We start from the raw sequence: 26,959 nt of genomic DNA on the forward strand, positions 1-26,959 counted from the left end.
TGGTGTGCATATGGTTAGAAATTTGTTAAACATAAGGAGTTAATGCCTGTAAATTAACCTTTGTTTTTTCAATATATTCAAATAAAACATATATTACTAACTTGACTCAAAAATAGTTTCAGGTGGGTAGGGTAACCATGAAGGTCTGTAACAGAAGAGCAAGATCTGTAGCACCTTAAAGGCCAGTTAGATTTCCTGAGTATGAGCTTTCAAGAATGCTTGAAATAAACTTCTTCACAATTATGCTATGGTGATATTTAACTCCACATAGGCTTGCATGCATTTATAGCTCCAATTCAGCTATCCGTTGGAGGTGATCCAAGAAGCTAGGCTGGTGAATGTACTTTAATCTTGTCCCTCTGTCCAAATTGGCACCAAATATTGAATTTGATCCTTAACATGACGTGGTATTTTATGTCATCAGTCTCCAAAGCTACTCTTCTGTTACCTGAAAGATATCTTTATATCATAGAGTTGAAATTAATTGTGAGTTTCTTGTATCGTAGTTGGTTGGAAAGAGAAGGCTGCACAAAAACTTACGAATCACTTTGACTACATAGCCTCATTATTAAAACGAACATATCTTTGTATGACTTTATGACATAAGGCGCTTACATAGACAAGCTTGTATACAGATGGTTCGTGTTCACAAAAATGTTACATTTCTGGAGGAAATTTGTTCTTATATATTTTAATGCATTGTGATTATATTTGGTTTTAATATATTTTTGTAACTAAATATAATATCCAGACATGGCCTTGCCTGTGGACTTCCATTCTAAAATACTACAGAAAAGAGATCCATCTTTCACTGTAATCAATAATTTAGATAAATAAATAAATTAGGGTTCCTTACAATAGTCTAATACCGACTGCTGTGGGAAGATAGTTTGATGGATAGACGCCTCCCCCCACACACATGCAAACACGAGTGGTTTCTCTTCTCAAAGTCACTTGCAAGGTTTATGTATTGTAGAAAAATCAGGGTAGAAAAATTTGAATTAGCCTTTAGGGGACCTTTGCATTTGGCAAGATACTCACCATAGTAGCTAGCACCATCTGATTCCAGTGCAAACTAAGTTATCAGAGAGTAGAACAACTCGTTTAATTAATTACTTTAGTACTATTGCCAGTTTTGTGCCATGATTTTTTTGGTTGATCGTCTTATTAGAACTCTACTGCTAATTTTATTCTACTGGTTTGTATTGTACTGTATTATCCATTCTCTCTGTAAGATGCATGGATTTTAAAGTTATGACTGAGATACAAATTTTCTAAATAAATGAGAAAAGTTATGTTACCAAATTAAAGTTGGTCACACTCATTAAAGGTAATGGTCACAGTGCAACAGATAATTTGCTGTCCTTTTTATGGGCCTTGAGTGTATCTAACTACAAGGTAACTTACAGTCAGTGGCTTAGATCAAAATGCTTGGTACAACTTGCTTGATAGGCTCAAGGAGGGGAGAAGCGGGGAGAGTGAGAGAGAGAGATGGGTAGTATTTCTTGCCCAGCAGCTCTTCTTCTCCCTTTTCCTCCCCAAAGCTACTTTGCAATCTTCTTTGGAAATGAATGGGAGTTAAAAAAAAACAAACGTGTGACACAGCATTGGAGGGGGGGGGTCGCTGTGGGGGCTTGCTGTGTTCATCCCAACTCTTGTGGTTCCTAAAGTAAAAGGAAAGGGTATGGTCATGCTCTAAAGATGATTGAAATTGAATAATGAAAACAACAACAAAAAAAGAAAGCTCATGATATATTTGTTTATTATTGCTCTCAAAGGGCTTGGTAGTCAAATATACAAGCTATGTTCTATTAAACCAGAAGAAAATAGTGTAAGGTATAAAATCTATGCTCACTGTTCCAATCCAAACCACTTGATATTCTTTATGAGACAAGCTTACTATTTCCAATAATATTCTTTCATACACACTCTGCATATTTATTTAAAAACCTATTTGAAGAGACAAACCAAAGTTCAAAAAGATGTGGTGTCATGTACTATATTGTGCAGTTTTTGAAGTTATGTCTTTCTAGAATTTCAAACTAATTAAATGTGTTTATTTACTATGCTTTTAAAACAAAACGATTGATTTGTCATGATATGAAAATCAAACAAGAGGAAATTCATCTGCTTTTTCTCCCCAAAATGTACATGCATCTCTCCCCTTAGCTTTAAGCAGGAGTTGTTCTGCTCTGAGTGGAGACCAGATTCCCATTAAAAAGATTTTATATGCTCTGTCTTTTCTTCTTTGCAGTCTCTTCCTGCTTGACCTTCACCACTCCTGCCCCACTAAACAGTTAACATTTCTGGCCTCATCCACCAGTAACAAATTTCTTCCTCACAACGGTCTTTCTTCTTTACAAGTTCTGCTTTGTTTTTGGATACTGAGTGTAGTGAAAACATATTCAACATCATCTTCAGAAAGCAATTATACAGCATCTGTTTTTTTAAAAAAACCTTTCCAACAAGCAAGAGTTATTTAATAAGTATTTTTTAAAAGCAAGTCTTTCTGTTCTCTGGTTAGAAATCAGAGAAAAGTAGAAGCTTCTTTCTGTAACTGGGAAGCTTGGTTTAAAAATAAAACAAACCCCAGAAAACCCAGTTATAAAATTGTCATGGCTGGAATCTGCCCATCCCCAAGAAGCACATTTTCAACTTCCAATGAAGTTAGTAACAGCTGTCCATCCTCAGAGTGCAGGTAGATTTTATCACCTCTTGGGCAGCACACTTTGCCTGATCTGGGACTGATAGTGCAATCTTTTGGTGGGAGAATGATACAACAAACACAAATGGACTCTATAGGCTATGATCCAAAGTACACATTTTTCCAGACTTCAAAGTGGCAAGTTACAAACAAAAGGTATTTTGAAAATTATTAATACATGTGGGACGGGATCTGCATGCAGTCAGAGCTTTTGCTGCTGCGTTCCCCCCATTGAAGAAGCAAGCACTTGTTCAGCTGGAAATCTAGCATGTCTTCTCAGCAGTAGGAACTGCAGAAGTATATATGTCAAGCCAACTTCATGAACTGTTTTTAAACATACATTCTCTCCCATGCAGGCCTATCAGTTATTTTGATGATTACCCATAAGACAACTTCAAAAGCCTCCCATTTAGAAATCCCCAAGCATATTTTGAAAACTCTTAAATGAGCGCTTTCAGGTATAAACAATGCAACATATATTAGGTAAAGTAAAATATTACACATTCACCCTTGGTTATGTGAGAGAAGGGATGTGTGATTTAATACAATTAAAAACTGGTTATATCCTCTTAGATAAGGAAGTTGCATTAATATCACATCTTAAGGAAAAGCATCGCCTAGTTTGGCTTTCATTTCTATTCCTAGAGATCAAGTTACAGATTTTTAGTGTTCTGGAGCTGATGGCAGAATTTTGTCTCTGTACTGAAGAAGGTATATACCACTGCCATATAGTTACAAATAACCCCTTTTAAACATGCTCCTGTAAGCATGCTTTGAGTCAGACGACAAGAGCCACACTGATCTCACTAATTTATAGCATTTCTGAACCATCAGAAGTTTAGGTATTAAAGATTTTTTAAAAGCTCTGAAGTGGCTGTTGGTCTAGGTGTGCATATGTTGTGCTAAGTAGGTAAATGACACATTTACCTTGAAACAACTTCCACTGGATTTCAGATGAAAATACTTTAAGGTGAGCACGCTTAGGATTGCAGCCCTGGAAGTATAGTACTCACTGAATGTGTACTAGTTCTCATTGTATTTCTTTTATCATTTTCAAAAATATGGTACTTTCCCTATACCAAAGCTGGCTTAGGCTATTTTCATGATAAGCCATGCAGGAAGATGGTTCTTTGGAAGGAACACCAGGGCCAGGCAACTGAATAGCTTGGGTCACATAAATCCAAATGCCAGGGTCATCATAAAAATTTTAAAACAGACCAAGATATACAAAGGAAACTCAACCGAGCATGTTCCAATTTTTACTGAGACAAACAAAACGAAGTGAGTGAAAACAGTTTGAAACTATATTCGTATTTGTCAAGTTTGGCCTAAAGAATGTGCTTATCAGTAACGGACTGCAGGCCCACAAAATTCCATCATATTTTTGGGGGGAAGTTAATAAATATTATCTAAAAAATCTACAGAATTTTCCAAGCGACTTTCCCCTCAAGAAACAGCTGTAAATTAACTAGAGATTATATTTTGCTGCAATGTATGCAGCTTTATTGTTTTGTTTTTTTAAAAAATGGTAAGAACTGGGGGGAAATGGTTTTAGCAAGAAGAAACGTTCAGCAGCTCTTCTCATAAAGCAGATTTTGCACTCTTGAAAGGCAAACCAGTTATCTGATGACATGTGAAGTTCCACCCATTAGTTACCTCATCCCGCCCCTGATAAAGCAGAATAGAGTTTTTTTTAGCTCATATTCTCCCCCCAAACCATGAATACAGTTATCCTTGGGCAGGTAAGTAGTCAACTTCTCTTAAATCCTCCATTTTTCTTCAGTCTTGGCTCAAGTATTATTAGTTATCAGTTAATAAGAAAAGAAGATAAGTTTTCTAAGTGTCCTTCTTTCAATGAAGTTAATTTGATACCATAGTCTTGTTATGTGTTCTGAACTGCATCTGTAAAATTATTTCTTTTTCTTGAATTCTTGGTTGCCATAGCTGGAGCCTTTTTCTATTTCTGTTACTCCTATCAGTCTACGAACACCGAAGGAAGCTTTAAAACAGAAAAAAGAAAGATTAAACAAATTACTCTAGGAGTTATCCCAGAATTTATCAATGGTATAGTATAAATCAGTAGCACAGAAATCTGTGCAAACACAGATTCATTTATATTGGGTTGGATCCAAATGTGCAGCTGTGTGAGTGGAAACACTTCTCCTGAATCTGTCATTTTGTACTTTCCGATTCTGCACGTGAATGGGACTGTAGAACATGACTATCCCCTCCCTTCTCCCCTGTGGGCATATGCACATAGAGCCATCAAGCACCTCAAAGGACTTTTAACACGTCACAAGCAGACAATGACTAAAGTGCCCTTAATATGGGTATATTCAGAACTTGGGTCACTACCAACAGAAGATGTCTGTAAATACCAGTGCATATCCTGCTGATCCATGAAATCACTCAAAAAGAAGCCGTCTCTCTTTCCTTTCCCCAAACCAAAATCATTTTTTGCCAATATGTGCCTTCTTCAGCACATCTTTGCATTCCTGTTTCTCTAATGGGACCTGTAAATAGCAACACTGCTTACAAACAGTGTGAATGAACAGTAATGCATGGTGTAGAAAATGCCAGTGAATTCAAAAAGAGGGATTTCCCCCCCCCCTCAATAGAAAAAACGGAAGAATTATCCAAAAGGCTAACACTTCAAAGATGCATATGATTAGTTTCTTTTGTTGCTGGTTCATTTAATAAGAGCACAAGCTTGTTTTACACTATCTTGGACTGTGCCACAAGGCCATCCAAAAATTCTAAGAAAAAAATGTCTAGAGGAGTCTGTATGATGCTGTGGCTAAAGTAGTGGATTTGACCAGGGATGATGCCAAAGTAGTAACTTGATGGCCCTAGGCAAGTCACTATCAATCAGCCTATAATCAGCCAATCAGATATAGTAAAGATAAAATGTATACTGTAAATTGCACTGAGTCCTTGGATATTTAAAAAAAGTAAAGGTAGTCCCCTGTGGAAGCACCGAGTCATTACTGACCCAGGGGGGGACATCGCATCATAATGTTTTCTTGGCAGACTTTTTATGGGGTGGTTTGCCATTGCCTTCCCCAGTCATCTGCACTTTACCCCCAGGAAAATGGGCACTCATTTTACCGACCTCGGAAGGATAGAAGGCTGAGTCAACCTTGAACCGGCTACCTGAACCAGGCTTCTGCCAGGATCGAACTCAGGTCATGAGTAGAGTTTGGGCTGCAGTACTGCAGTATAATCCTAAGAAACCTAACAAGATCTGCATGTAACAGGCACATTCTGTTCCCCCCCCCCAATTAAGCTGGATACTCTCTCTCTCTCACACACACACACACACACAGAGTTCAGCTCAGATAAAGGCATTACCTGCTCCAACAAAGCCCAGGAATGCAAGAATCAGGAGAGGTGATCCACTTGCAAAAATTCCAAAACCAAATTTGAAAAGAGGAGACAGGAGAATTGTGGCCCAGAAAAGAAAGTTTAGGAGAGTCCAAGGTCTTCTGGGAGGTTTGAATTGCTGCCCAGGAAATATACCTTCTTGATTATACTTCTCTTGTAAAGCATCCTTAGAGAGAGAGAGGAAGAAAGATATTGGGAAAACCCATTGGATTGTGCTCAAGTAACTCAAAGCTTAAAGATTTTACAGGTTTTAAAGTTTGTAGATACTGTAATATAGGCCTGCCTCTGTGACAAAGTAGCACTAGTTGCTATGAGAAGAATTTGAATTTTTTTGTTGATTCATGATTTTAAAAACAGCCATTGCAACATTCCTTTCTGTAGTCAAACCCAATCCTTTCCCTAGTCATGTGGTCCAGTGGATGAATAACAAAAAGTATATGCTATTTCTTGGAAAAGCTGAATGTGATGTTAGGCTGACTGCACATATAACATTATTTGCATAAATTCAGGCATCACTTGATACCCCAGATCAATGGAATAGATTCTACTTAAGCAGAACACAAAGACTCATCCTCAGATATGTATTCTCCTGGCAGCTGTCAGGTGATATTTATAACTGATCTCCTTTGGCATTTATGATCCATGATAGGCAACCACTTCCAACCCAAATCAGAATGGTAATTATTAAAACATATTTATGCTGAAGAAAGCTCATCATGAGTATTTGAAATCATTCTAATTCAGATCCATTCTAAGCTAGGTCCTGTCATGGTTTTTGCTGATTTCACTGGAAGGTTCTCAACACCTCCCTGCCATTCCTCACCACAGCAAACTCTCCCAATCACCATCACCCCCTTACCAAAAAAAGGTATGTCAGAGAAGAAGGCTTATGGCAACCTCAGGGCTCATACTTTGGATCTGGAAGCTGCCACACATTTCTTAACTGCTACAACTGCTTGTAGTACATCCTGTTTAGAAGCATATGGCTGCCTTCCAGCCTTTCACCACAAATCTCACTTTGGTATGTTGGGGGGGGGGGGGCTCTGGGTTGGACTTGTGGCAAAACAGACCAAAACAAGACCAAGTTGTATCAACCTGGACTTTGTAGGGATCTCGGCTCAACTGAAAATAAGCTTGGGGGGTTTGAACCATGACACTTTATATTTGAGCTGTACTCCATCAATAGATACAGTGCTCGCATGCTAAGAAAGCTAGGCTTTTTATAGCTTATCAGCAGTATTTGCTTCTTGCATGAAGCAGCAGTTACCACGAGAATCCACCTTTAGCTGAAGGCTGATTGGTCCCCTGAGAAGACACACTGGAGGAGATCAGGCCAAAAACAGTTGTGCCTTAAAGTATTTCCCCATCGACTTAAGAGCTATGTGCAATTCACAATAGTAATTAGTTCCTGCTATTACAGTTTCCACTGATGTGATGTGTACACAAGTATGGATGTCTGTGTGCTTTGGTGCATGAGTTTTACACCAAGGAGGAAAAAGGCATGGTTTGTGGATCAGAGATGTTAATACAGAAGCCTCAAGTTTTTTAATCTGTTCCTTAGAAACTGAAAGGTGGCTCTGATACATTCCTAAACAAGTTCCATAAGAAGTCAGTCCCATTAATTTCAATAGCATTTACTTCCCTTCCCAGGGCTACAGCTGGAACATGGCATGTGAGAAGACAGCCTAGTCAGCCTGGGGGAATCAATATTAGCAAACATTCCCACTTCTCTTGAATCTGATACAACAATATTTCACAATTAAAATCAACAAAATCCTGAACTTCTGGTCACAGCTAACATACTATTTCTTTCTTTGTTAGTGCTGAGATATCCCAGAGGCTGGGCTAACACACCTTTTGTGAAAAGGCAAGATCGCAGCCACATTACACTTTGCATCAACTTAATCTAGCAGACAGCACTGAAATTCGCCTTTCTACATCTTATCCTAAGATAAGGCCACGGACACTAAAATACCAAAGTGTTAGAATTTATAGCTAAACTCCTCAAGTTTTAAGGCTGTAAATTCTTAACTATTTCCAAATATTTGGTAGTGACTCAAAAAATGTTAGTCTTTTATGACAAAATGTTGTACAGCAGCAGTTAACCTTTAACTCGCTATTGCCTCCCCACCTCCAAGAACACAACATCATCACTGAATGCCTCCCATTTATTTAATGAAATATTTATACGCTGTATTTCCCACCTACCATGGTGACTCGAGGTGGCTTACAACAAAAAGTGACCCAAAGGTAGTAATTAAAACCAAAGAAGGAAGAAAAGCACAGCTATACATGCATTTGCTTAAAAGTATACCCTCCTTATTGAAACTAATAGCAAAACGACCACCTAAAAAATAAGTCTTATTTTTTTATGAAGGTGGACAGCATAGGGGCCCATTGCATCTCCTTAGGGAGGGCATCCCATAATGCTGGAGCCAACTTAAAAAAGAGCGGGCCATGCAGTGGCGAAATGGAGATCTCAAAGGGAGAGCTCAACCAGAAGGCAGCACAGTAAGCAAGCAAGCAAATAGCCAGGACATAAAGCATGCCAAGCAAAGCAATTTTATATAGATATATTTATAATCTATGCATACAATGCACAGATCTCAGGCATACATTCAATGAGATCCTAGGATATGACAGCCATCAGCCAACTTCTTTACAATGGGTTTGATTCTTGCGTAATGCTTTTTTTTAAGGACCTGGAGGAGAAATGCAGGATATAGGAACTGATTCTCAGTGTGGGGGAGCAGAATAACACAACTCTCCTTTGCTTGCTGTCAGAAACCATTCCGCGGGGAGGGCAGAATACAAATACGATACAATAAAATAAATGAAATGAAATAAATAAAATAAATAGTAAGAAGAGACTGCCAAAAATCCTGAATGCCCCCATTTGCCCTTAAAAGTTCTTAATGCCCCCCTCCGATATGTATATGGTCTCCAGTGAGCCAGGCAGCATATGTTAAGAATTATCATTGTAAAGCAAGCAATATATGATTGTTCCAAAATAAAGTTTGGCCTCTTTCCTAAGGCACAGTGCTTTCTATAAAGAATGATGACAGTACACAAGAAATTTAGACAAACCCATTTTTAAAAAAAGACATTGACAAAAAAACTCTGCCATCCAAGCAGGATGCATATTTGTCATCAATTATCATCCCTTTTCAATTGTCTGTATTTAGAAGTATTGTCTTCTCTTGACAATTCACTCCCTTAAAACAGCATTTGGTAAGATTTTGAAAGCAGATAAGCTATTCACCTTTTCCTGGTAAAGTTTATGAAGCCACTTTGCTGCTTCCTTTTCATCCAAAGGGATATCTTCAAGAGGAAACCTCCTAGTTTGTTCAAAAAGATTTTGTTAGGATAAAAATAATCAGAATATGTACATTCAAGGATACAGTTTCACAAGATATAGCAGGAATCAGCACACACTTCAGATCCAAAAATTCTTAATGTAAGTAATAATTGGAGATGTGGCAATTGTTGGAATTTAGTCATCTTTTTTCACTCCCCAAAACTCTTACCAAGACAAGCATTTAAAAAGAAAGGCATGAAAAATGCACAAGGGTCTGTATACCTCAGAAGGACAGTGTTTGGACCAAATACAATCAACCTGCCCAGCAATGCTTAAGACTTACCGTTTTTCAGTACCCACAGCTCAACTATTAATAGATAATGTCATTGTGCAGGTGCAAAACACCTTCCCTATAATTCTGCTGTCAGATTCAACATGCTGAAGATTAAGAAAGCAGTCACAGTCTAAATACTTAGATTATGCAGATATTAAGAAAGAAGCGGAAACGCATTCTGAACTTCTCATTTTTAAATTTAGCGGTAAAACCACATTGGTTAAATTTAAGCAACAGGCAAAAATTTCATCTTTTCTCCCACTTTGTTCTCTAGTCTCCATTGTCAAGAAACCCAGGTTTTCTCTCATCCTTCACCTTCTAGCCACAAAGTATGTGCTTCATCACACATCAGCACTCAATTGGTCTCTTGTCTGCTAGAATCATCCATCAAAACATGCAAGTACCATCTATGACACTGTAATGAGACTGAACAGCCTTAATAAAGCAGAAGTAGCAAAGCACTAGTGGCCAATCTTTAAAGCAAACTCCTCAACCACTTTTAGAGAACTAAGGGGCGATCTATTAAGAACTTCTTGTGCCCATACAACTCCCATTCTTGTGTTAGCAGTCTGAACTAGAGCTGCCAAGCATATAAAGAACCTCTGTAGGATTCTGTTTGCCCCAGCCACCATGCAAAAAGCTCACTTATTCCTAATTAAGTAGTCTCTTTCCCAAAGGCTATGCAAATCTGAGGGCGATCCTCCAGGCAGAAGGCTTGCAAAACATCTAAGGTTGCCACAAGCAACACATATTTCCAGTCTATAAGCTATACTCTGAGGCCCCAATTGCTTAATGTCTCCATTAACCCTTAACTATTCTAACTAGCTATCCTGAACTCCCTAATACAGTTTAACATAGGTATCATTGAAAATCCTGCATTGTCCTCCACTGCAATGAATCTGCCACTAGAGAGCAGTCACAGTCTAAATACTTAGATTATGCAGATATATTGTACTCTTTGGAGCCAGTTAGAAATATAAACTTCCAGATGATTGTCTTTGCTACTGAAGGGAAACAGTTCACCTGTTTTCCTCTCTTCAATCCAAACAAATGCAGTCAAATCTTGGTTAAGGAGGCACAAGCACTTTAACTGGTTAGACATTATGGAAGAAACTTCTGTTGTTCATATATACTAAGCAGTAACAGATGCATTTATTGCAATAGGGGGTTTGTGGCTGTGGAGTGAGACAGACAGAACCAATGTGGTATAGCCTTCATTCTTAAGAGCCTGGCTACTCCTGCTTCATCCCTGGCTTGGAAAGATTTCAGCTGGCCCTGCAGACAGCCTATCAGAAAACACTGCTTAAATGCGTTTTTAAAAACTCTTGAGGTGTGTAATCACCAACTGATCTTGTTCTTCAGTAGGCCGAACTGGAAAAGCAACTGGATCCTAGAACTTAACTCAGGCTATTATCAGCCTTTGGAGAAGTGTTCTCGCTCAGATAATCAGTGTGTACCAAGCTGGACTATACTTTTCAGGGTTTTTAAAAATCAAATATGTAAAAGGCAGTAGTAAAAATACACAAAACTTTATGTAAAAACTGTTGGGGACCACACAGATATTTTAAAACGTATAAGGAACCAAGCGGGAGCAGCAGCCAGAGCAAAATCTTGGTTTGAAAGGATCCATGCAATGTTGTAGTGCCCATAATTATCTTCATGCTCAGATACTAAATAGGAAATGAGATTCTTCCAAAGGATAGCACAAAAAGCGAAAGGACCTTATAAAAAGAACCTACATAATCAGGGAAGTGTCACCACCATTTTTGGTCATGGTGGCTCAAATCTATGCCATGCACTGCATCTCCAACATCACATGCTTACCTGACACACATATCAGCTTCATATTTCTTCCCATAAAGGATTCCTAATAAGGATGGGTTCTTGTTTCCTCGGAAGTTTAATGTTACATCATACACTGCTGAAACTGTTCCAAGCAATAAAACATATCTATTATCTCATGGTTCAGACACTTATTGTCATAATAAATAACAAAGTTGGTTGTAAATGAGTGGTACACCACAGAACAGAAGCACCATATAGTACTCCAGTGCAACTGTTCTGCAAACCCAACAGTACTCAAAATAAGAACTGTGTCACCACTCTTCCAGTACTAAATGAACTAAGATCCATCACATTCCTTACAATTTTGCTGGACATGAGTCAGATCTCTAGCAAGTTTAGGGAATCATGAGTAAGCCACAATTTGTTCATGAACTGAATGAGCCTCTTATCCACAATTCATGTATTTCCAACCATTCTCCATATCCTTTCCCTGATGTGTCCAGGAAGTCTTCCATTTAATTCCAGTTTGTTGGGCAGTATGAATCCAGGCACCTTAACAAATTGGGGTTTATTACTTTCTCTGCAGCATGAATGTTAAACTATGGTTACTCCAGACAGTAGAATGTCTGAACTCATATTTGTTTTTTCCCTAATTACTTGAATTCTGATCCAGAAATAAACCATCATTCAGGCTGGCCTCCTTGCTAGGTGTATGCAATTTGGTATCCATATACTGAATAAAAAAACAGATGCTATTTAGCATAATCTGGCTAAACCAGAGTCAAACAAGAGAATCCCAAATCAAACTGGGATGCCAGATTCTGATTTGCCAGATAAAACCAAGTATATTTGGTTTTATCCTGCAAACGTTGGCTGACTGGCTTCTCTAAGCTCCCCCCGCCCTTTTTTTTTCTTTCCAGGCATTGGGGAATAATGACTGGATAAATCCTGAATTCTCTAAATTTACTGAAACTGGATTAGAGAATCTGGCTCAAATATTAGGGATACTGATTTTTTATGGTATTCCTGATCCCTGGATCTGACTTGAACAAAAATGCTTTTAGTGCACACCCCTACTTCTTGTCACTGGGTTGGCCTACCACAGGTGTAGGGGGGGATATGCCCACCAGGAAAAGTTCTGATCACAACAAACCACAATTAGTACAAACAAACCAGGTACGAAGCTCACTTTGCTAGACCATCTGTATTCAGACACTGCAACTAATTAGGATTTTATCAAAACAGTTTATATAAACATGGTTCACCATGATGTCTGAATACAGTATTTGCATCAAGGTGCAGCCTGAGCGAATTTTAAGATATATATATTAAACTAGCAGAAACTCTCCAAGTTCCTGCTTTGCGTGTTTTATCCAACAGCAACTGATATTTTAAAAACTAAAATTTTGTTGAACAAATTTATTTCTAGAGAACAGGTATTAAATTTGTTACTCTGAGAACACAGAGAAATTACTTTACTCAATGAAAAGAAAATGTTACACTTTAAATATCTGATGCATTTTATAATTCAATTATGATTAGGGGTTGGTTAATATTCTTACAGTGCACTCCTATGGAGAGTTACTCCAGTCTAAGGCCATTGTCTTCAATGGACTTAGACTGAAGTAACTCTCCATAGGATTGCACTGTTCATCTTGCAGAAAGAGAATTGAATCCAAGACAACAATGGGCCCATGTTCACCATGCAGCTCCAACATGTTTCAATGTGTTCTGAAGGCTCCCACAGATTAAGAAGCAGGCACTTAAGCACTGAAATCACTGAAATCAGCAATGCTTAATGTTAATCGGCCTTTTTCCAGTTTCACTGAGATTGAGATCACCCCCTAAATTCTCCCAGACTGTGTCTGGTAAATCCAGTTTTGATTTCAGTTCGCAATAGAAACCACTGGAAACCTCATCTGTGAACAGGCCCGGCGCACCCATTGAGGCCAGGTAGGCGGTGGCCTCAGGGCACGAGGATACCAGAGGGGGCGGAGGAGCGCGCAGCGGAGCTGGCGTGGCTGGCTGCATCTGCTGCTGCAGCCAGCCAGCCCCGTGCCGTCGCCGCCGCCACACGCCCCAGCCGGGCATAGAAGCCGCGAGCTGCTGCTGGGGCGGCGTGCGGAGCACGGAGCAGTCTCTGCGCGCCGCCCCAGCCATCCTGCGCTGCATGATGATGTCGTCGCATGATGACGTCATCACGCAGTCCGTGGCGCGCGCGCGCGTGCAAATGTGGCCACAGGCACCAGAAACTCTGGCGCCGGCAGTGTCTGTGAAAACTTAAGAGGCATAATACTTCCCTGAGAGATGACAGTAGAAAGGTCAGTGTGGGTGACGGCTGTTTCTAAAATAATATTATTAATCTTTCCTCAGCGGAGAAGGAGACTAAGCAACTTTCTAGGTCCTTCTAGCCTCCAAATCTATTGTACTGTTGCTTTGATATGGCTCGTGTGCAAGACATAGTAAAGCATGTCACTCGTAAATACTATTTAGCCAGCCATCTGTCCTATTTAACAGCCTGATCTGGATGGCATAACACATACACACCTCACATGCATACTGGGAGTGCTAATGAGGCAATGTTTGCACACTACTTTAGAAATGTGAAGTGCTAAGTAGTATTATTAATTTCTCTGAATTAAAATAGGAACTCATTAATGTATTAAGATCACTTACAAAACCAAATCTGTCTGTTTAGGTTATGTCAATATTATCAATACATATTTTCCGTATTTTATAAAAAAAATCTAGCAACCAAAAATAAAGACTGTTCTGTTAATAATACTGCAAGAAAAGCTAAGAAAATAGATACCTGTTCCTCTGAGACACTGGACAGCAGTAGTAAAGCCTTTGGTTCTCGGTAACAGGTGATATTTCAGTTTAGGTAATCCCTTAGATTCTGCCACCTCCATGCTGATACGATGCTTGGTCTCTGTAAAACGAGTTCCTTCACAATACAAGAGAAACTATAGCACAAAAACCAAGAGGGGAAAATATCCAGCGTTACCATTTAAATAAATAAATCATAGTGCATACGTGACTGATCTAAGCAAAATGCTGCATCCCACAACCTTCAGTAAGAAGGCTCTACATCAGACGAAGGACTGTAGGATACTAACAGCCCCAAAGATTGATGGGGCCCTTCCCTGAACTATCTCAGGAAGCAGCAACTGGGAGACCTCTCATACAGAGACTTCCTCATACAGATGAGGAAGAAACTTCCTCTTTCACCTGGGCCAGGAAATGTTTCCCTCCTAATGATCTTGAATACCAGTGACTCTTTCCCTAGTAACTTGTTCAGGGTCTGGCATCTCATCTTCATCCAGATGAGGCAACAAGTACATACAAAAAATTTTTCCTGCTCCTTTCACTAGGTTAAGATCTTCTCCAGGAAAAAAGGACCGAGACTGCCCATATATGTGTTGGAATATAGGTTGCAAGGTCTGACATTCATGTTAATGTGTTTACCCTGTGTTCTATTGTTTTTAATGACCTGGAAGGGAAACCTGGAACAGAGCCAATAGCCTTATCTATCTGAAAGCCCGGGAAACTGAGAAACTACTGTTGGTTAATAGGTCAGGTGATTTCCTCTCTAAGGGTCAAGAAGAAGCGGATTCTCCATTTTTTACTCGTGTGGTCTTTGTAGAGTCAAGCTGTAGAGAATAGAGTTCTTTTTTGTAGGAATCCTGTGTACATTTTCCCTTTAAAGTAAATGTTTTCTTAAAAACATTCACGCGTCTGACTCTCTATTGTTCAAAATCCATTGCAACTCTGAATTTAACTATTTTAACCCACATTTCCCCAAAAATATGGTCAGCCTTTTGATAAGACAGGCCATAAAAACTAAGGATTTAAGAGGATACTGGCTATACATATCCATCCTGGTGACAGGGACATGGAATGATGCTATACAGCATGCTATCTATTAGACACAAACCCAGTAATAGCTCATTATAATTAGACTATGAAAATACCCTCACCAGACAAGACTATGCCTTTCACCACTGTATTCAAAGTGCAGAAGAAATGGTCCATTAGTTCACTTACCCACATATATTCTGGATAATCAGCCAATCGTTTTAGCCCTTCAATAACAGTGTCTCGATCTTCTTCCCATTTCCTTTTGCAGAAAACAATCTCCAGGAAGTACCATGTCCAGCCAATTAGGGGCACACAAAGCAGCTCTTTCTTAGCAAGAACTTTTGAGCTCTGAAAGAAATTCCACAAAATGGCATCTATTTCTTGATCTACAATGGTCCATCCAGCTCAGCAAGTCTGGTTTTCCAGGCAAAGAAGGGACATTATACACCCATGCTAAAACTGAATATGACTGAACACATGTGAGGCTATCTTGAGGTTCCCAACACAGTGCCTCTGGGCACCATGGCATCTGCCAATACTTTTTCTGACTCCCACCAAGTGTTTTTAGAAAGTGGGTGGGGCTAGGTCAGGCACTTGGCCAGCAGTGCTTGTAATTGGCCACTGGAGAGTTGATTGGCTGGGCAGATTAAAATAACATTGCTTCAGTGGCAGCTGCCACCAAAATGTTGGCTTCTTATACTGAACAGAGATGGGCATTGTCTACACAATTTGGCAGCAGCTCTCCAGGATGTCAGGCAGAAATCTTTCACCTACTATCTGATCTTTTTTCTTTTAACCCAGGACCATCTGCATGCAAATCAGATTCTCTTCAGCTGCTCTTTGGCCCCTCTCCTAGTATTGAAAGCTTCAACATGCAGATCAAGAACTCTACCCCAAGTTACTGGCAATATTAATTTTGCTGTTAGCATTGCAGGGAGGAAATTCACCAAACTGAATATACGAAAAACAACTACCTCCTTCTTCCAAACACCAACATGAAAAATAAAAAAGTTATGGTTTACTAAATGGTAAGTTCAAAGCTATAAGCAACTCACCCCCAACACACCAAAGCGCTCTGTCATGGTCCAGCCACATAGGAAATCGATTTCAAAGTTGTGGTTCAGGATAATGATGACATGCTCTTTTCCAAACTTATCCACTGCAGCCTGGTCCGAAAACAAAGTGCATTCTGTGCCTGACCACCATTCCAGTAACATCACTAACTCTAGATCACAAGAGAAAGAAAGATCTGGTGTAACATCTTATTTTGCCATATACTGCAATCTATCTCCATCTTGGCTTCTTTTCAAGCCACTCCATTGCAGTTGTTTTCAATTTTGCCATTACATTGCTTCTGCTTGGTATAAACTCAAGCAATCTACCATATGCACAGCCCAGGACTAATTTACTGCAAACCACAATCTGAATACTGACAACACAACTCCACTTTTAAAGATAGGACATTTTAGACTTCAGAGTTGCAGAGATGTTTTGATATGTACTGGGGCAGAGTTTCTGATATATGCTTGAATCTTTTAAAAAAATGAGCCAAACCCAAGAATCTTTTTGGTTAGTTTCAATTTCTTCACATAATGCTCTTGCACAAGGAATAAAACAACTCTTCAATGAGGAAAAACATCTCTGGTTCCAATCATAGAATCATAGAGTTGGAAGGGGCCATACAGACCATCTAGTCCAACCCCCGCCCAGTGCAGGATCAGCCTAAAGCATCTCTGACAAGTATTCATCCAGCCTCTTCTTGAAATCTGCCAGTGAGGGGGAGCTCACCACCTCCCTAGGCAGCTGATTCCACTTTTGAACTACTCTGACCATGAAAAAGTTTTTCTTAATATCCAGCTGGTACCTTTGTGCATGTAATTTAAGCCCATTGCTTCACGTCCTACCCTCTGCTGCCAACTGGAACAGCTCCTTGCCCTCCTCCAAATGACAGCCTTTCAAATATTTAAAGAGAGCAATCATGTCCCCCCTCAACCTCCTCTTCTCCCAACTAAACATTCCCAAGGCCCTTAGCCTTTCATCGTAGGGCTCAGTCTTATTTTTCAGTGTCAGAAAGGTCCTTTTTATATTAATTTGCAATTGGCAATGTTTTTCATAGATACTACTAGTAAAGATAATTTGGAATTCCACTGTTTTCACTAGGATAGAGATGCAATTCAGACAATGGCTCAACTAAGGTGCAACAACTAGGAATAGGCCATGAGACTGTATGCTCTAATCCCCCACTTTTTTCTTATGGGTGAGAAATTTTTCCTACTAATCCTAGTCACAGTTGAACATTATGTCAGCAGGAATATTCATTGTGATTAGAGCTAAGCAGGTTTCCATTTAACTCAGGATCTGAAGTCCTCTTCAAAACATGAAGGTAGGGGATGGAGGGGTAATGTGACCCCATTGCCCACTCTCAATTGGTCACGGTTAGGCAAAATTCACAGCATTACACAAGCACTAACTCCAAGTTACATTCCAGTGAACAGGCTGCTTCTAACTTGCAAGAAACCTGTGTTTCTTTTAAGAGTATGGCTTTAAAACACTTTAGGAAATCTAAATGTGATATTTTCTCTTGTACTAGATTACAAACCCTGTTAAGAGTATTAATCAGGTTTTGCCTCCATCGGAATTTATTTTAACTTACAATCACACTGCTGACAACAGCATCCCTTGTATCCTTTCCCTGCAATGTAACCCTCTGAATAAAGATCTTCACCATCTAAGCCTCTGTCTGTGTGTTTGCCTTTTATAAGGTAAGGTACCAATGCAGCAGAGTGGGATTGCCCAAAGGAGCATACAAAAATGTGCTCTTCTTTCCCCAACAGCTCCTACCAACAGCTTAAGGAAAAGAGAATAAAACAGTGTAAAGAACTCTAAAGAAACACCAACAGCTTGAAGTGCCAACTTCCAAGGCTGGGAAGAACCCAGAATCCTAGTTGCCTAGGCTACTAGAGATCTGATATCTAATTCATCTACTAAGCAGAAATTCTTTTTTGCTTCAAGCAAACTTGCCTCCTAAGAAATGTGATGATGGCTCCTGATAAATATATCCAGCACTAAACTTTACGCTTAACAGTGTAGTTTTAAAAGGTAGAAGAATGGAAATTCAGAGAAATGCATAATTTATTACATCAATACAATGTACAAGAATTGTTTAGACAGGATTTTTTAAAAATATGAGGTAGGCAGCAATTAAGTGCATTGCAAATGGGTTCAGTCTTTAAGTACCTCTGCTTTAAATGCTTATTACAAATTTGTATTCTAACAGCTTCAAGTTTTGTTTTAATCCACTGATCACCAAGTCTTAAATGGAAATATTTAGCTCTGACCCTAGGCAAGTTTTTTAGCCCTCAATTGTAAAAGTGTTCAACAGTCACAAGTTTGAGTCCTACATCGTAAGATTCATTTAGAAAACTGTTTGTAGAAGTCATTTGTACATTTTTCTTCATCTTTAAAGTATGATGCTTGAAACTTTTCTTGTACATCTATTTTTTGTACAAGTGCCAGAATAGCGGTAGATATTTTCTACCAAACAGCAGCCATTTGTACTACATGGCAGACTATGTATGAAACTGAGAGGAGTTATGATAAAATAGAATTAATTTGCCCAAAGAGGAAAAAAGGAATCAACAGCAATGGCTGCCATAAGCTATGTCCGATTCCTATGCTTCAGACCCCAGTAGTTCTGCCAGTAACTCAGGAACTCCCCTTGGTCGCTTGGGAAGAGAACAAGCCCTGCCTGCTGAGCATGCCACTGCCTGGTGTTGCCTGCTCCTGGGCCAGACAACTTCATAAAGGACATGTCTATCCATGGCCATGATAGCTAAATGGAATTTCCATTTTCAATGCAGTACATCTCTGAATAGCAGATGGTTAGAAGAAACAGAAGAGAGCTATCGTCTAACTTCTCAGAGGCATCCAGCTAGTCACTGCTGCAAAGAAATCCTTAGCATGATGAATCTTTGGGTCTGAATCAATACAACTGGTTCCTGTGTTCTTTGCAAGGGGGTGACTGGCTGCCAGATATTCTTTTGTATTAAAAGAATAACCCCTCTAACCTTGAGAGCTGTGGACTGGTAGGTTAGTGATATTTTCATTTTACACCAATAAACACAAATCTGAAACACACGAATAGCAGCCAGAACGTCAGCTAACACTGGGCAGAAAATGCCATTGTAATACTTTAAACAATATGCAAAAATAAGCCCAAAGAGAAACAGGGAACCACTCTATAATTTAGTAGACCGCAACATACAGAAAATAAATACTTTTCCATTTGAACAGACTATTATTGCTTGCTACCAGACTAAAAACTGAACAAGCAGAGCTCTTAAAAAGCACAAGTCATCTGAAGATAACGGGATGAATAGGGCTGGAATATAGATTTCCTTCATGAATTAAATATGCAGCAAAGTGTTTTCTCTAGGCAGGAAGTCAGATGAAACATCAGTGCTGCTTTACAACAGGAAGGAGCTTTTCACAGAAGTGCAGCATTGATAATTTTAGTTAAGAGCTACTCAGCAAGAGACTGAAGCCTCCTAAGGGAGTGAGTCTGTGAATGACTTCCACACGATTGGCATCCCACAGTGGGAAAAGGGATTATGATTCCAAAATAACTTCATCAAATAATTGTAGCACAAGGTGGTGTCCCATTTATATGTAGTTTCTTTTATATAAAAAAATTAAAGTGTGCTTGAATTCAGCTCTGGAAAATAGATTCTCAGTCTGGAGAGGCCTGTTTTGACTGCAACAACCATCCAAGGCTACAACCAACAGATCAATTCACATTATCTTAAACTCAAGAAGACTCATCAGTTATGGCACTTCATCTGGAAACCTAGTGATGTGTTGTTATAGGGAGAGATATACTAAGCATGTGAATCAGCACAACGTAGTCCAGAAAAGTATAGGGATCACCGAAATGTTTTCACATAATAATCTGTGTATACATAACAAAATGCAAGTTTCGGCTGTAACTTGATGTTGTGTGCAGTGATTAGACTGTTGGACTAGAATCTGGGAGAACCAAGTTCCGTTTCCTACTCTGCCATGAATTTAGAGGCCAGTCACACACTCTCAGCCTCACCTGCCTCACAGGGCACTTGTGAGGATAAAATGGAGAAAAGGAGAATGATGTAAGCCTCTTTGTGTCCCAAATGGGGACAAAGGAGAGGTATGAATGAATAACAAAAAATAAGTTCTAATTTTTTTTTAATATTAAAATGGGAATCTTAACACTTCATTTGTAACCCAGATTCAAAATTGCTGTTTAGTAATCAGCGAGCTCTTCTGCACCAAGCCTCAGCATAGGTACTGTCTATTGCCTTCTTCTATCACATAACAGCCATGTTTTCCCTTCTTAGGAAACAGTACTAAGTCCCTAAAGCATCTCTAAGTCCACAGACAACATCACTTAGAGGTGAGGAAATAATGACCAGGAAGAAATAATTAGCACAAGTTGTGCTGGGACCAAGATAGAACCAGTGCAGTCTTTGGGTTTTCAATGGGTTATGACCATACCAAGCTGCCTCCACTGAGCCTCTGTTACCAGCACCATCAGCCTGTGTGAAACTATTCTTTCTTCCCATGAGGTTCATATCATTAGTTCTTGCATCTGATTTTCAGAAGCCCCACATATATCCCATTTGGTCAGATATCCCAACAGGTTTGGAAAGTCAAGGTGTGATGATGAGTTCCTTTAATGGAACCAAGCACTGATTCATAGCTATTCTCTAGGGTCCCAGGAATAGGCTCTTACCCAGCTCTTTTCCTGAAGAAGCCATGGACTTAACCTACTGACTTTACATGCGTACCAAAATGAACTCTGTCATTAAGCTGCTACCTCCCTGCCCCCTCCTACCATAAAAGAAGTACTGGCAACTTTTGTGCTACAAGCAAGGCTCACATCCACCCACCCAGCTGACAGATATTTCACCTCTTGGTAAAATGCTCACCTAGTATAGTTGAATTGCACTATTCTTTGTCTATTATTTCCCCACCCTAACACTGTTAAATTAAGCTAACCCCCCCCCCCCCCGAAACAGGAGCTTCAAATGGAAGCTGGTCTTTGCACACTATTCATAGCAGAGCTATTCTTGTCATATCAACATTCTCAGTGTAAGCAAAGGAAGCAGACATAAAGAGGAGAAAAAGAGACTCAACCATTATACAAAATTTAAATTTCCTCAATCAATTTTAATGAACCAAAATCTTGATATTGAGAATTACTACTGACATCAGTAGATCATGGCACTTGTGAAATTATTTGAATGGAATGCATACCTTGGAATGCATTTGGATATAACCAATGACCACTTAAGTGCTTCCAAGGATTTCAACTTAGTTTTCTAGTAGCCCTTACAAGCTTTGATACAAAAATAATACATTTCCCTTCCACCCTGTTCTTGCCAGATTACTGGAAGCTGCCAGTTCCTCAGCATTTTTCAAAGTAAGGTCACTGGAGACAAGAGCCTCTAGGCAAGTTGATATAAAAAATGCTGCACACAGCACATGAACTGGCTGTCAACCTTCCTGTACTTGAGGAAAAGGACCAGGGTGGACTGAAGGCAGGAAAGCTTAGAAGCAAGCAGTCTCTAACTGACTTGGTGCCTGTAGCAACTTAGTCAAACAGCAATTTAGCAGGAGTTCACTGCAAAGCAAGCCGAAATAACTCTTCCATAAAAGATTACACCTGCTTTCTTCTTAATTTTTCCCCTTCAAATAAGAGAGTGGCTCCATTTCCTTACGACAGGTTCTAAGGATGTAGGAGAGTATTGCTCCAAATTAACAGGTTATGTTCCAAAACTTTGTGAGCCTTAGAACAATTGTTTACGTGAGTCCATAGACAGAAAATACTGGCAACTGTAATTTTGAAAGTAAAAGAACTGTCAAAGTACTACGGAAAAAAGGCAATAAGGAATAAGAAAATAGATCTAGATGTGGGAAAAGACAGTGGAAGCAGCAATGTGGGAAAATATAGGTGGGAAGAAGATGGAGTATGGAGCAACAGAGAGAAATATTTAAGGTTCACAAGAACAGTCATGCTGGATCAGACCAAAGATCCATCTAGTCCGGCATTTTGTTCACACAGTGCACAACCAGTTTCCTCTAGGAGGCCCACAGGTGGATGATTGCAAGAGCAGCCTGCCACCAATGTTCCCCAGCAACTGATATAAAGAGGCGCACACTGCCTCTGGCACTGGAGGGAGTAGATATTCATTATGACAGGCAGCCATCATGACTAGTAGCATTGATAGCCTTGTCCTCCATAAATTTGTCCACTCTCCTTTTAAAGCCTCCAAGGCTGGCAGCCATCACCACATCCTGTAGCAGGGAGTTCCACAACTTAACTGTGCACTATGTGAAGAAGTACTTCATTTTGTCTGTCCTGAAACTCCTATCCTTTAACTCCAGTAGAGTACCCCAGGTTCTAGTATTGAGAGAGAGAAAAGCTTCCCCCTGTCTACCATACATAATTTTATATACCTCTGAAATGCCTCTCCTTACTTGCCTTTTTTTCTAAGCTAAACAGCCCTAAGTGTTTTAAATTATCCTCACAGGGCAGTTGCTCTATCCTCCTGATCATTTTGGTTGCTCTTTTCTGCACCTTTTCAAGCTCTACAATGTCTTTTTCTAGGAGCAGTGTGGCTAGATCTGGGTGATTCCGCACGAATGGTTTTCCCTGCTTCAGCTTCTAAATGACTTCCGATTTTTTCTTGTGTTTCCACAAGTGGGAAGGCAATCCTAGCAGCAGATTTGAAGTCACTGCACATTTTGTCCGTTTTTTTTCCATCCTGCTTTCCCCTGACTTATTTGTCCATGCGCAGCAGATTAGGGATTTTAATCAAGCGGAATTCTTTATCCGATGTTCTCCCCACCCTTGCCCTTTTCTCTCGCCCTTCGAATCAACTTAATTTGATTGGCCAGTCATGTTTTCTAAGCTACACCCACTACCCTTTCCCTTCCCCTCTTTTTTTAAAAAAAAATGTAAAAAAACGTTGCAACGTTTCTACAAATCTATGCAGAAACATATCCTGTGTCACATGACAACAGCTGACCAATAATGGGTCCATTTTACAACACGCCAAATTTGTTACTTGTTGCTCGCTGACAGCTTCCAGCTTCTGAGGTAGAGTGAAAGTGTGATGGAGGGACTTCAGCGTTAAACTAGTGGTCTAGGCATTTCATGGAGGGAGAAAGAGACCGTCCTCAACACAACACCTATCACAAAACCACACTGCTCACGAAGAAAGCGGGAAAGATTAGACGCGGGGTCATTGGTAACAATTTTCCCTCCAAATGTCAATAGCCAATACTCTTCCACAATATCTGCAGGAAGTGCTCTGGCCTATCCAATATGTTTATTTGATGCAACGTTTATGTGTAGCAACGTTTTTTTGTGAGAATTTTTTTTCTAATGTGTTGGTTTGATGCAACGTTTATGTGCAGCAACGGGTTTTTGGGGGGAAATTTTTTTTTAAAAAATGAAGATGTGCATCATTCGACACTTCCCCTGGAAAAAGCGACGAGGAATCGATTTTTATCCTGTCAAAAATTCCGCATGATGGACTTTGAGCCGATGAAATGTGCGAAACAAAAGCCTAATGTGGAATCGGGGAGAAGTGGATTCGTAGGACTCCACCGCGGCATGACTGCTCAGAAAGTCCGATCAAAATTGATCATGTGGAATCCCCCACTGTGAACAGTACTCCATGTGTGGTCTCACCATAGATTCGTATAAGGGTACTTTTATTCTCTGTTCCTTTTCTAAGTATGGCCATTTGCGTTTTTTACAGCAGCTGCACAAAGGGTTGACATTTCTATCAAGCCACTCCCAGAACTCCTTCTTGGTCTGTCACTACCAGCTCAAATTGGATCAGTGTGTGTATGTGAAACCGGGATTCTTAGCCCCAACATGCATCACTTTACACTTGTTCATTAATAAATTCCATTAATATTTTTTAAGAAGGAAAAGAATCCCTTCTTCTCCAGCAGGGGGTGATGTTGCAGAGAGGCTTGTTGATGAGGCTGGTACTAACACCAGAGAAGAAATTAGCACTGCCTGCTGTCTTGGCCTGCTGAGAGAAAGAAAAAAGGCACTGCCTCAACTGTGCAGACAACTGGTTTTCTGGGGAGTTGAGGGGGGGTGGAAAATGAAGAAAAAGTAACAAATCCTGGTAAACTGCTCTAAGCGCCCAGAGTGGAGTCATGTGTTCCTCTAGCTGCTTCTTACCAAATGCCCACTTAGGGCCTGCCTCCCTCTCTCTGCCTACTGGAACACAGAGTCTGCTTTGGAGAGAGAGACCAGGGAGAGAAAAAGAGATGGTGCCTGTAGGCATGATCCCCAGACATTGCTCGTCTTCCCATGAGCAGCAGCTACACGTCATTCCCAGTGCCCCAGCGCTTGCACGTGTACCTGCCTCCTCATGTCCTTCCTGCTCCCCGGAAACCATGTCCCACAGTCTGAGAAACTCTAGTGGGAAGAAGAGTCATCCCCCATTTACTGGAGAGAAACATAGCATACTCACGGCTCCACAACGAATAGGAAAGGCGACAGTTTACTCGTCGATAAAACTGCTTGCTTATAGGCCAGAGGATTAGTGTGCATAGTTGGATGAAGTTAATGATGAACCCACTCACAACGAAGACAAACCCAATCAGGAGGTGAACAATAAACTGGGTCTTCAGAAATGCAATTAAGCCCATGATAACTGCTTAGTGGCGCTTGCAAGGTCCTTCACTCAGAATAACAGTCCTATAAAAAGAAAAAGAGGAACAGCACTTAGCAAATAAAGCATCCAGTTTAGATGAGAAAATGTTGAGCATTTCTCTTCTGTAAACAGTAGGTGGAGAAGGGGGGGCGGGGAAACCTGGATCTCCAAGCCAATACCATTCAGGTGTCTCTCAGCTGTGGGTCAAATCTTGTTTAGCATTATGCCACAGACCATTTCTAAGCAATGGTAACAGGAGCTCTTGCTATCGGTGACAACAATCCAGTTCTTGTGTACTTGCCATTCTTTCACAGTAAGTTGATTTTCCAAAGCCCTGGCTTCTGAAGGCCCATTATAGATGATGATTTTATATGAACAGCACAATAAAAATTGCCTTGCCTTTACAATTAAATGTTGCTTTTAGAAGCACTTTGAAACTGTAAGCAAGCTGGCACACTTTAATATTACACAGGGCTGGCAAATGATCCAGAAAAAACCCTGCTATTTGCTAAAGGCAGGTTTCATCTCCCTCTACACACTGTTGGAACAAAACAGTTGACAGAACAAAGTGTCTGCAGCTGGCAGGAATCAGACCAAATGCCTCCCTCATAAGGGTGCTTTCTGGTCTCGTAGTTGCCAGCTCAAATAAGGGTGGGGAAAAAGCACCAAATATAAAATAGAACTTGCCACAACAACATTTTTGTGGTGGAAATGAGTGTTTGCATCCTAGCCCACTGTTGCCAAAATAAATAAATAAATAAATAAATAAATAAATAAATAAATAAATAAATAAATAAATAAATAAGTACAACTATATAAATACACACACACACCCCTAAACTCTGTCTCAAGAATATCTAGATCCGTGATCCAACATATAATTCAGGTTTGGTCACATCATGAGAAGACAAGACTCATTGAAGAATGCTAGGAAAGACATTAGGAAAAGAGGAAGACACAAAATGAGATGGTTTGACTCAATAAAGGAAACCAAGGCTTCCAGTTTGCAAGATCTGAGCAAGGCTCTTAATACTAGGATGTTTTGAAGATAGTTAATTCATAGGGTCGCCAGCAAGTTGGAAGCAACTTGACGGCAGGAAACACACACAACTCATATCATAGAGCAAAAGCAGCTCCACAGCCAACATAAGGAGCTTCCGGAAAAATGTAAAAATTCGGTTTCTTATAAAGTCATGTTTATTCATCCTATGAAATCTGAAGGAAATGGTCCCTTGGGTGTGGGGTACAACTGTCAAGATTTCAGGAAAATCAAATGGAATATCATCAGCTTTTTAAAAATGCAAGCAGTGGAAGTTTCTCTTTTTCTCTCTTACTCCCATAGATTTTTGGGTTGATCAGTGAAAGTAGCATTGAGGCAATGAAATGTTGTCAAATATTCCAAGTATGTGCCTTTTGTTTAGGTTTTGAACATCTGTTGCAAATTTTTATTACCTTCCCCATGTTATTTATAATGAGACAAGAGGGGGGCCCACACAGACTTGAAGGAGAGGGGAAACCCTATCCCTCCTCTGCTCCCACACTTGCTCCTTCTCTTGCTTGGCCTCCCCATACCCCACCACTGCCACCTTCTCCTTCCCATCATCACTGCTTTCTCTTTCCTCAACATTCTCCTTACCATTTTCTCTCTCCCACCCACTTCTGCCTTCTGTCCTCGACTTTTCTCCCATCCCTCAGCCTCTTACTTTTAGATCCTCTTACTTTTAAAAGGTTTCATTACAAAGCTTCTAAGGTAACTCCATAATGCTGACCATGATTGTGTGACATTTTAGTCAGTTTACTTACAAAGTTTGCACCTGCACATACTGCTTCTCTCTTTTTTGTGTGTGGAGGAGTATTTTTTAAATTTGGGAGAT

At 39.9% G+C, this 26,959-nt stretch overlaps 1 protein-coding gene across 2 annotated transcripts in view; it reads right to left on the bottom strand.

Annotated features, from left to right (window-relative positions):
• Positions 1-1,740: 1,740 nt before the first annotated feature.
• AGPAT3 (1-acylglycerol-3-phosphate O-acyltransferase 3) overlaps positions 1,741-26,959 on the bottom strand; it is a 124,631-nt gene continuing 99,412 nt past the window's right edge. For both annotated transcript variants that reach the window (XM_054973982.1, XM_054973983.1), the window contains exons 2-9: positions 24,903-25,129; positions 16,422-16,591; positions 15,553-15,714; positions 14,318-14,471; positions 11,545-11,647; positions 9,351-9,426; positions 6,056-6,254; positions 1,741-4,703 (exon numbers count right to left, since the gene is read on the bottom strand). In XM_054973982.1, the coding sequence (XP_054829957.1) occupies positions 4,615-4,703; positions 6,056-6,254; positions 9,351-9,426; positions 11,545-11,647; positions 14,318-14,471; positions 15,553-15,714; positions 16,422-16,591; positions 24,903-25,080 (1,131 nt within the window). In that variant the 5' untranslated portion in view covers positions 25,081-25,129 and the 3' untranslated portion in view covers positions 1,741-4,614. The remainder of the gene's footprint in view (positions 4,704-6,055; positions 6,255-9,350; positions 9,427-11,544; positions 11,648-14,317; positions 14,472-15,552; positions 15,715-16,421; positions 16,592-24,902; positions 25,130-26,959) is intronic.

This window comes from Eublepharis macularius, chromosome 3, assembly GCF_028583425.1.
Source record: "Eublepharis macularius isolate TG4126 chromosome 3, MPM_Emac_v1.0, whole genome shotgun sequence".
Classification (NCBI taxonomy): Eukaryota; Metazoa; Chordata; class Lepidosauria; order Squamata; family Eublepharidae; genus Eublepharis; species Eublepharis macularius.